A 12,014-nucleotide genomic window follows, 5' to 3' on the forward strand; every position below is an offset into this window, starting at 1 on the left:
GTAGGGAAATACAGAAAATACAAAACACAGTTCTGTTTGAATTTTCTAAAATTGTTTGATTACATAAGATTATATAACAATCTGGGTCTCAATGCTTTGTACCATTATAAAAACAAAAAAATAAGAACTAAAGACATCTAAAGCAGCAGTTCGAACCTGCTAAATAGGACTAGATTACCTTCTTGTTTCTGAAATCCTGAGCATGCATGTTACTGAAATACCATTTCAAGACATTGTTTTCCCAGAAAGAAGTTTCTTTAGACAATGGAATCTCTTGGTATGGACAGGCACGACCACTGTGCAAGGGTAGTTTCAGGTCTGGAGGATGGTACAACATGGCTGAGTTTCAAGTTAAAGCTGAGCATTTGACACTGAAACCACTAAATGGGGATGATAGGCTGGCACTTCGATCTGTGTGAAGAAATGGGGCTTCTCTTTGAGCAGATGCTGCTGCCCTGAAAATTAAAAAAGAAATAAAAAAAATGTCAGTATCGGTGAGTGGTACCTACTTGTCGAAATGAATATGAACTCTGTAGAAACTTTAATTTTTCTGTGCATACCAGAAAGTTATAGAGTGGGAGCTGGCAGGTGGCATGGTGGTTAAGGGCACTAGACTCCCACATGGCTGACAGGGGTTCAAGTCCCAGACCTGGCGACTTACTTTCACTTTCTCTCTCTCTCTCTCTCTTTCTCTCTCTTTCTCTCCTCTGTCCATCTCTGGTCAAATTAAAAATAAATAAATAAATAAATAAATACATAAATAAAGCTGGGATCAGCAGTTAGTGTAATGGCTATGTCACTGGACTCCCACGTAGTCGACCGTGGTTCACGTCCCGGACCTGGTGGCTTAAAACTCACGCCGGGCGCGTGTGCATGCATGCCCAAGATCCCAAGAGGAGAATGGAGGAGAAGGGATTGCGGCGTGACCATCCACCCTGGGGGGTGATTTCTCGCTTTCTGTCTTTATGTCTCTCTCTGTCTGTCTGGTGAGCGCACGCGCCCTATAGCAAAAACCTCTCTACAAAAAAAAAAAAAAAAGAAAAAAAATAAATAAAGTTAAATAAAACAATTTTTTCAAAAAGAAAGTTATAGAGTGGAAAGTAGAAGTCTCTGTATTTCCACTTTCCATAGAAAGTCACCATTGATAATTTGAGCTGTTTTTTCAGGAATGTGATACATACCTACACATATCTTTTTATCCACACAACTGGAATCTACAACTTCCCTTCTTCACCTTACAGACACACTTCCATTTTGGTACACGTGGAGTTAACTTGTGGCACATATACACTGCAGAATACCACTCAGCCATTAAAAAAATAAAAAAAAAAAAAAGACCCTTGATAGAAAGTGGACGAAAATGGAATATTTTATGCTAAGGAAAGCAAGCCAGACTATGAAAGAGAGGTACTGTATGTCCCCACTTAATACATACTGAATGTCTGTATTCTATGGCAGACACTGAAAGATTGGAAGGTAGAAAAGCAAAGAGAGCAGCTGTAGATACTAGAGATAGCATGGGAGAAGGGCGAGAAATGGAGGAACGGGTGGGAGGAAATCAAAGAAAAAACATTTAACAGAAACAAAAGTGGAAAATTATCTGTCGATGACAATGTATATAGTAATATTTTTTAATGGACTAATAAACAGTGTATTCATGCTGGGAAAATTCATTTTGTATGCTGTAAAGGCATAAAGTGGTTAATATAAAAAATTAAGAAGAACATTTTTACGAAGAGAAAAAAATAGTTTGAAGAGAATTGGGGTTAATTTTTCTTTAAAAGCTTTGCAGAATTCAGAAGTGAAGCCATCAGGACCTGTGTTTTTCCTTATTGGGAGACTATTACAGATTCCATTGCATGGTTTGCTATTGGTCTACTCAGGTTCAATCAGGGAATATTGTATGTGTCAAGAAACTTGCCCTGAATTTCTATCCTATGTATATACCATAGATTAGCAAAGTTTCCTATTGATGGGTTCATGATAACCTAATTAATGATTAATTACATCATCGGAGTTAAATTGATGAAGAAAACCTGTCCTAACACAAACACACTAAGAGAGGGCCTGGCCAAATATGAAATGTTTTCTTAGCAAAGAGCAACTGAACACTAGATTTTCTAGAACAAGAATTAGCAGATGCTTTTAAATCAATATAAAGTTAAATTTTTAAAATAATGGAACCATTTAATGTTGGCTAGGAAATGCAACCCATGGATAAGTGGCCTGGTCCTTAAAGTTCTAGATTGTGTTTCTCACCTCTTCTTTTTTGTTGAAGGAATCTCCTGGTAAGTTTATATTAGAGCTCCTGCTGCTGGAAACATTCTGCAACTGCATCACTGATTCAGGTTTTAATCTTTATTATTTTTTTTAATTTGACCAGAGAAAGAGACATGGAAAGTGAGAAAGCAAACTTCTAGGTCTGGGATTCGAACCATTCTCAGATATGTGATAGTCCAGCGTGTTAATCACCACACCACTTGCTAGCACCTGATTCAGTTTTTATCTCAGACTTCACTCATTCAAAATTGTAATTATTTTGCTTTGAAATAATTACCTAATTAACATGATGATAGTTTGTTTCTTAAGAAATCAAAACTACTATGGGGCCAGCAGGTGGCATGATGTTTGAAGGCACTAGACTTTCACATGGTCAACGGTGATTTGAGTCTTGGACTGGTGACATGCTTTATCGCTTTTCCTCTCTCTCTCTCTCACACTGTCCCTCTGTGTTCAAGTGAAATAAATAAATAAGTAAATTCAAATAAAATAATAAAAAAAGAAATCAAAACTACATAGAAATAAATGCAGCAATACTGAGTCAATATTCATCTTATTTCAGTTCATACTGTCTTCACCAGCAGTTACCACAGTTTGAAGTTTATCTTTCTGGACTTATTTCTATCATTTATGTCCATTGTTGTGCACAAATAGAAAAATGCAATTTTGTTTCCTTTTCTTTACACATCCAGGTTTATATATCCATTAGGTTGTCACAAGCTTTTATTGTCAGTATCAGTTTGGAATTGAGGGCAGTTTTATGCACTGTTTGCAGTTAACTTTGGTTTTAAAAATTCTTTCTTGCTATTAAATTTATAAATTCAGGGGCCAGCAGTTAGCATAATGACTATGTCACTGGACTCCCATGTAGCTGACCGCGGTTTGAGTCCCAGACCCGGTGACTTAAAGTCATGCTGGGCACGTGCGTGTGCATGCCCAAGATCCCGAGAGGAGAATGGAGAAGAAGGGATTTCAGTGTGGCCATCCCCCCTAGGGGGTGATTTCTCACGTTCTGTCTCTCTGTCTCTCTGTCTCTCTGTCTTTCTGGTGAGTGCATGCACCCTATAGCAAAAACTTCTTCAATAAATAAATAAATAAATAAATAAATTCAAAGCCTTCATTTTCTCATAGTTTTCTATTTTATTTATGAGTCATATGGTCTATTTAAAAACTTAGTGGGGAGCAGCAAGTGGCATGATGGTTAAGGGCACTGGACTCCCACATCGCTGACTATGGTTCGAGACCCGGATCTAGCAGCTTGCTTTCGCTTTCTCACTTTCCCTCTCTCTCTCTCTCTCTCTCTCTCATGCTCTGTGCCTCCCTGGTCAAATTAAAATAAACAAATAAAGTTAAATTTAAAAATTATTTTTTAAAAAACCTAGTGAACTCTGACAAAAACATATAAGGGTGCTTCTCACTTATTTAATTCTATTGAATGTTTTAAATGCATGTTATTTTTTGGTTAAATTGCTGTTGTTATTACTATTATTATCTTAAGAGGTTTTTGCCCTAGTGCATGTGCCCTCACTAGAGAGAGAAGAGAGAGAAACAGAGAAAGTGAGAGGGAAAATGAAAAATCATCTCTTGGGGGGATAGTCATGCCACAACCCCTTCTTCATGCTCTTCCTGGGATCTTGGGCATGCACGCATACATGCCCTGTGTGAGTTTCAAGCCACTGAGTGTGGGACTCAAATCACAGTCGGCCACGTGGGAGTCCACTATGTCACCTGTTAGCCCCATAGGTTAAATTATTTCAATCTTGAGTCTAAAATATTACATTTTCTTTTTAAAATATTTTAAATGGGGCCAGCAGGTGGCATAGTGGTTAAGGTGCTGGACTCCCAAGTCTAAAATGTAGTAGTTACATAGGAGCTGGACAGTTGTACACAGGTACAACACAACCCTCTGCGAGGCAATGGGAAACGTTCTGGGTTTGTCTCTGGAGACTCCCTGAGTATGCCTATTAGGTGTGTGACCTCAATCTGGGGCTCGCTGAGGCTAAGGGTGGGTCTCAGCATCAAGACACTGTTGGGGGTACAGTCTCTCTAATGCTCTGTCTCTCTCTCTCTCTCCCCCTCTGTCTCACTTTCTTACAGACTAAATCAGTAAAATATTTTTGAAAAGTAGTTACACATATTGGGATTATAGGATTAATCCAACAGCTAGTTTTATATGCTAAATTCTCTGAGCTGTTACAAATAAATTAAATACCAAAACATATACAATGTCCCTAAACTTGCTACAAAATTGTCTTAAACATGGGTTCAATTTATATCAATAGTTGTTTGTTTCATGCTAAACGTGGCATGGTGGTTAAAGGTGCTGGATTCCCACATGGCCAACCGCAGTTCGAGTCCCAAATCTGGTAACTTGCTTTCTCACTTTCCCTCTCCCTCTGTCTCTCTTTGGTCAAATTGAAAATAATAATGTTAATGTTAAATAAAGTTAAATAAGATAATGCTAAAACAAAATTTGCCATTTGCCTTTGTCCTCCTTACTCACTTCTTATTTCAGTAAGGTGAGTACATCTGTTTTGTCATAAACTCACCAACCTGAAGATCATCAGTCTGTGGGATTTTTGGTCAATCTTATAACCTTCCAGCTTGTAAGACTGTTTCAGTTAGATTGTTCATGAGGATGTTCTGTAGTAATATATTATTACTCTATCACTGTCTTTAACCTCCACATTTTATTTTATTTATTTTAATTATACCATTCGAGGGCTGGCAGATGACATGATGGTTAAGGGCACTGGACCCCCACCTGGCTAACTACTTTCTCACTCTCTCTCTCTGTGTCACTCTCTCACTCTGTCCATCTCCGGTCAAGTTAAAATAAATAAATAAATATTTAAAAAGTAATTGCACCATTAGATTTAATCATCACTTTTTTTAAAATAGATTTTTGTTATAGGAGGCATGCACTTGGCAGAGAGACAGAGAGAGAGAGAGAAAGAGACAGAAATGAGAAATCACCCCTCGGAGGGAATGGGCCACACCACAATCCCTTCCCTGCCATCTCTTGGGTTTTTGGCAATGCACACACACACATGCCTGTTATGAGTTTTAATCCACCGGTCCAAGACTCGAACCATGGTCAGCCATGGGTGTCCATTGCCTCAACCACTACGCCACTTGCTGGTCTCTAACCATTCACTTCTAATTGGACATTTAGGTCCAACTCCTAACCTTTCAGTATCAGAATACTTTGGGGAGTATCTTCGAGCACTAAGTGGCATTCACATTTTGAATTGTCTTTTTAGAACAAGGTATCAAAGGTACCCTAAAGTCCGACTTAGATCAACGATCACAAATATTTTTATAATTTTTGACACATTGTTATGAGTTTTAATCCACCGGTCCAAGACTCGAACCATGGTCAGCCATGGGTGTCCATTGCCTCAACCACTACGCCACTTGCTGGTCTCTAACCATTCACTTCTAATTGGACATTTAGGTCCAACTCCTAACCTTTCAGTATCAGAATACTTTGGGGAGTATCTTCGAGCACTAAGTGGCATTCACATTTTGAATTGTCTTTTTAGAACAGGGTATCAAAGGTACCCTAAAGTCCGACTTAGATCAACGATCACAAATATTTTTATAATTTTTGACACATATTATCCAATTGTTTTCCCAAAGCACTTTACCAAATTTACAATGCCATTAAGCATTTAACAACATCTTTAAGAGACCAGCAGTTAGCATAATAGCTATGTCACTGGGCTCCTGTGTAGTCGACCATGGTTTGAGTCCCGGACTCGGTGGCTTAAACTTACGCTGGGCGCGTGTGCGTGTGTGCCCAAGATCCTGAGAGGAGAATGGAGGAGAAGGAATTGCGGCATGGCCATCCTCCCTGGGGGGTGATTTCTCACTTTCTGTCTCTCTGTTTCTCTCTGTCTTTCTGGCGAGCACACACACCCTATAGCAAAAATCTCTCTCAAAAAAAATAAAATAAATAACATATTTAAAATATTTTTCTGCTACTTTTTGTTAAGTATGCCAAGGAAGTCGAGGTGACAATTATACCTGGTCAAACTTGTATTTCATTATTATTAGAGTGATTAAATAATTGTGTATATTTATTATTTGTGGTCCCTCTTTTGTAAATTATCTACAAGTATTCATTGCTAAAAAGTTCTAAAAACAGATTAGTAAGACTCTTGCCAGAGCAATGAAAACGGAGAAAAAGTTGGCAAAGAGTGAAAGAAGGTTTTATTTCTGACACTCAAAAGGATAGAGTAGAACTGTCAAAAATAAATCTACTAACAATAACTGAATGAACTCGCAAATGAGGCAAAGAGCTGGTCAAGAATAACTTCCAAACTTCCCGGTTGTGATTTGAACCCTAGTGACATTTCAAGGCAGTGTAGTGTAGTAGGAATATTTCTGGACTTTACACACAGAAAAATCTGGGTTTTGCTGCTATTTCTAGCCAGTCCTGAATAACCGAGTGGCTGCTTAATCTCTCTGTCTCTCAGCCTCATTCATGAGGAGTAAATTGCTCACTTCCCAGTAATGTGACTAGAAAAAAAAAAAGAGATGACAACTCTAAAGTACTGGCTGGAAGCCTGACACATCCTAAGTGTTTAGAAATATTGGGGCCGGCAGGTGGTATGGTGGTTAAGGGTGCTGGACTCCTACGTGGCCAACTGCAGTTCAAGTCCTGGACCTCACAGCTTGCTTTCTAGCTCTCTCCCATGTATTCTGTCTCTCTCCGGTCAAATTAAAATAAGTAAATAAAGTTAAATAAAATATATTTTTTTAAATAAAGAAAGAAATTTCTGAGAAAAGGCGAGGAGAGCCACTCTCAATTCACTTCACACTTCCTTGAAGCAAGAAAGCTAATTTAAGGTGCCGGTACTAGGGCAGCACCAATTGCCTCTTTCAGGAACAGTGGTATAGAGTGCAGTGAATTTTACAAAAAGGGATTTATTATACATGGTCTGTACCTCTAAGGTTGATATTCTGTCTCAGTAAAAAGGAATAAAATCATAGACTTAAGTAATGCCACAACACTAAGGATACTCACCTCTCCAGGCTTCATGAGCCTTGTGAGTCTACCCCATTAAATCCTCGTAACAACCTTTTTTCTTTTTTTTAACCTACCTGAGCCACCACTGGTTTATTTTCTTATAATTCTTATAATTCGATTGAAATCTGGAACTTGTGGATATGCTGCCCCTGAGCACTTCTCCAAAGCTGTGATAGGGCATTTATTCTTTCCCTGGCTGCCTAATACTTTTGAACACTATTCGTCTCAAATCTATGCCTTCCCAGGGTAAAGATCAATAATTTGTTCATTCATTCATTCCTAATTGTCTACCAGATTACATTCTCTATTTGAGATTCTTTTTTTTTGAATAGAGATTTTTGCTGTAGGGTGTGTGTGCTTGCCAGAGAGAAAGAGAGAGAGATGGAAAGTGAGAAATCACCCTGCAAGGGGGATGACTATGCCATGACCTTCTCCTCTATTTCCCTCTCAGGATTCTGGGCACGCATGCACATGTGCCTGGCATGAGTTTGAAGCCACTGGGTCCAGAGTTTGAACCACAGTAAGCCATGAGGGTGTCCAGCAATGCAACCATTATGTCATCTCCCGGTTCCTCCATTTGAGATTTTTAGCACACATGTATCCGTGAACAAAACAGGCCAAAATCCCTGCTTTCCTGGAGCTCCTGATCTAGGAGGTAGGAGATGGGCAATAAAGACTGAATGTTACTTGGCAGTCAGCCAGAGAATGATAAACACTATAGAAAATAAAAAAGAACAGCATGAAGCATTTTGAATAACCAGGGCTGTACAATAGGGCCTATAATTCGATTTATTTTTTAAAGAATTATTTATTTCACTCAGGATAGAAAGTGGCCAGGCACCTTCACCTTAGCCTGTGTTGGGCCTCTGGGTTCAGCTCAGGGCTGTGACTCCCTTCTCCAGCCAGGGACCCCCGCTCCGGACCCCTGTGTTAGCCAGGTAAGCAAGCAGTCCCCTCTTGCTCTTCTCTGTCCCTTCCAACTTTTTCTTTTACTCTTTAAAACAACAAACAAACAAAAACACCCCAGCCTTTCTGCCCTGCTTGTGCCTTTCTCTTGTTAATTTTTCTCTTCTCTCGGGATAGAAAGTGGCCACGCATCTTCACCTCAGCCTGTGCTGGGCCTTTGCGTGGAAAGCTTGTGGAGAGCTTGCGTGCCTCGCAGTTTTTCTTTTTCAACCCAATTTCATTTTATGCAAAGTGACTTCTTTTCTTTTTTCTTTTTCCTTTTTTTTTTTTGTTTTGTCCTTTTCTTCTTCTAGCACTTTTCTTCCATTTTCTTTGTTTTTTTTTTCCCCTCCCTATTTCTATTGCCTACATTATTTTCTTTTACCTTAGTTTCCTGATTTACTGTTCAGCCCTTACCCACTGAATAGGTGCATAGTAGCTAATGTTCAGCCCTTACCCACTGAATAGGTGCATAGCAGCTAATCATTTGAAAATTGTGAGTTTTAGAGAATTCTTTGCACATCACTGTAGTGGTTGAAAAAATAGTGAAATTCCCCTTCATAAATCCAATTGCAAAACTCCTCCAGTAATTCCTCCATTGGAGGGCACAGTGGAAGGGAAAAAATAGCACCAAGTTATTTCACAGTGGAGGAAATACGCGAGCTCACAGCCATAGAATCCTTCTCTAACAAACTGGCCAGAAGTGAATACATTACTAAATGACTACAAATCAGAGAACAGCCTCAAGGATGAGAGAATCAAGTCGTACATCTCCAGCAAGGGAACACTGTAACTTGTCTCCAAGTAGGAAAAATTAGAGGATATTACCAAAATGTCAGAAAAAGAATTTAGAATATTTACGGTAACAAAACTATATGAGATGCAAGAGAAAAGAGATGTTGAGCTCCAAGAGATGAGGCAGTCCTTCCACAGTATGAAAGAAAAATTGGACACCATAAAAAAGAATCAAACGGAACTGTTAGATATAAAGGGTGTAATACAGGAAATTAAAACCACCCTTGAAAGTATCAAAAGCAGGTTAGGAGACTAGCAGTTGGTGTAATGGCTATGTCACTGGACTCCCATGTAGTCGACCGCGGTTCGTGTCCTGGACCCGGCGGCTTAAAACTCACCCCGGGCGCGTGTGTGCATGCCCAAGATCCCAAGAGGAGAATGGAGGAGAAGGGATTGCGGCATGGCCATCTCCCCTGGGGGGATGATTTCTCACTTGCTGTTTCTCTGTCTCTCTCTGTCTTCCTGGGGAGCACACGTGCCCTACAGCAAAAACCTCTCCAATAAATAAATAAATAAATAAATAAATGCAGGGTAGCCCATGCAAGCAAAAGATTGAATTTCAAATGTAGAAGACAAAACCAATGACCTAGAAAAAATTATCAAAAATACTGAGAAAAGGGAACCAGCAGTTAGCGTAATGACTATGTCGCTGGACTCCCACATAGTCGACCGCGGTTCGTGTCCTGGACCCGGCGGCTTAAAACTCACCCCGGGCGCGTGTGTGTGCGTGCCCAAGATCCCGAGAGGAGAATGGAGGAGAGGGGATTGCCGCGTGGCCATCCCCCCTGGGGGGGTGATTTCTCGCTTTCTGTCTCTTTGGCGAGTGCACGTGCCCTAGAGCAAAAATTTCTCCAAAAAAAAAAAAAAAAGACAGGGCCGAGGCAAACTCAAAAAAAAAAAAAAATACTGAGAAAACAACCAAGAAAACTGAAGATAATATACAAGAAATACTTGTAAATTAATATAGAAATACCATGAAATGCCCCAATATCCAAATAGTTTGTATTCCAGGATGTGAAGAAACTAATAAAGGCATTGATAATGTATTTCACAAAATTCTAGAAGAAAACTTTCCAAGTCTAGAGAGGCACTCAAACATCCAGACCCAAGAAATACAAAGAACCACGAGAAGAATCAATCCAAGAAGATCCTCTCCATGCCACATCATAGCTAGATTGACCAAAACGACAAAGACAAGATACTACAATTGGCAAGAAAGAAACATCAAGTCACTTACAAAGGTTAGCCCATCAGGCTAACACTGGACTTCTCATCGGATACAATGTAAGCAAGGAAAGAATGGGGAAATATATTCAAAGTACTAAATGAAAAACAATCTCAACCAAGAATACTATACCTGGTAAGATTATCCTTAATATGGGAAAAGAAAATAAAAACATTCTCAGATAAACAAAACCTGATAGAATTTGCCAACTCCAGACCAGCTCTTCAAGAAATTCTGAAAAGAGGATTATACCAAGAAAACTAAAGAGAGAAAGACAGTGATAAGAGAACAAAAAAAACAAGAAATATGGCCAACTTAATGGTAAGGACAAGTCTGGAAATATCGATAATAATGTTGAATCTCAATGGATTAAATTCTCTGATCAAGAGACACGGACTGGCGGGATTAAAAATTAGAAACCCTCCATCTGCTGCCTACAAGAAACCTATCTTATGGATAAAGATATACATAGACTAAAAGGTATTCCATGAGGAAAAAGGGGGCTGGAAAAAGGTATTCCATGAAACCGGAAACCAAAAGAGAGCAGGAGTCACTATACTGATTTCAGACAAAATAGGCTTTATGACAAAAACTGTAAGAAAAGACAAAGAAGGATATTATATAGTCATAAAAGGCCTAATTCACCGAGAAGATATAACAGTTATAAATATCTATCTATGCACAGAACTCAGGAGCACCCAAATATGTAAAGGAAAGACTGCTAGATCTAAAAGGAGAGATAGACTGTAACACAGTAATTGTTGGAGATCTCAACACCCCATTATCTCCTTAAGACAGGTCAATGAGACAAAAACAAGCAAAGAGATTCAGGACCTAAATGATACCATAAGTCAGATGGACTTAATAGACATCTATAGAACTTTCCATCCAAAAAATACAAAATACACATTTTTCTGGGACCAGCAGTTAACATAATGGCTATGTCACTGGATTCCCAGGTAGTCAACTGTGGTTCGAGTCCTGGACCCAGTGGCTTAAACTCATGCCAGGCACATGTGCATGCGTGCCCAAGATCCCGAGAGAAGAATGGAGGAGAAGGGATTGCCGTGTGGCCATCCCCCATGAGGGGTGATTTCTCGCTTTCTGTCTCTCTGTCTCTCTCTGTCTTTCCAGTGGTGCACTTGCTCTATAGCAAAAAAAACTCTCAAAAATATATATATACATTTTTCTCAGCCCTGCATGGTACTTTCTCAAAGACTGATCACATGACAGGGCACAAAACCAGCCTTTACAGATTCAAAGACATAGAAACTATATCCAGCAACTTCTCTGACCATGAAGACATTAAATTTGATATTAATCTCAGGAAAAAAACATTGAAAATACACAAATACATGGGAACTAAATAACCTACTTCTGAGTGACTTCATGACTACTGAAGAGACTGAGACTGAAATAAAAAGATTCATGGAAACAAATGATAATGAGTACAGAAGTTTCCATAATTTATGGGGCACTGCCAAAGCAGTTATAAGAGGGAAGCTCATAGCAATTAGCACAAGAAAAAGATGGAAAGTTGGCAAAAGGACAACCTAACATCATGCCTCAGGGAATTGGAAAAACAACAACAACAACAAAAAAAAAAATGCCAGGACAAAAGAAGTAATAAATATTTGAACAGAAAAAAATGAAATAGAAAATAAGAGAACTATACAGAAAATAAATGAAGGCAAGAGCTGGTTCTTTGAAAAGATAAACAAGATTGACACACCA

General features: G+C 39.0%; 1 protein-coding gene across 1 annotated transcript in view; it reads right to left on the reverse strand.

Annotated features, from left to right (window-relative positions):
- Nucleotides 1-332: 332 nt before the first annotated feature.
- Nucleotides 333-12,014, reverse strand: part of BST1 (bone marrow stromal cell antigen 1) — a 55,642-nt gene continuing 43,960 nt past the window's right edge. The window contains exon 9 of the mRNA XM_027770441.1: nt 333-455. Within this exon, the coding sequence (XP_027626242.1) occupies nt 455 (1 nt within the window). The 3' untranslated portion in view covers nt 333-454. The remainder of the gene's footprint in view (nt 456-12,014) is intronic.

Source organism: Tupaia chinensis, unplaced genomic scaffold (genome assembly GCF_000334495.1).
Source record: "Tupaia chinensis unplaced genomic scaffold, TupChi_1.0 Scaffold000138_1, whole genome shotgun sequence".
NCBI lineage: Eukaryota > Metazoa > Chordata > Mammalia > Scandentia > Tupaiidae > Tupaia > Tupaia belangeri.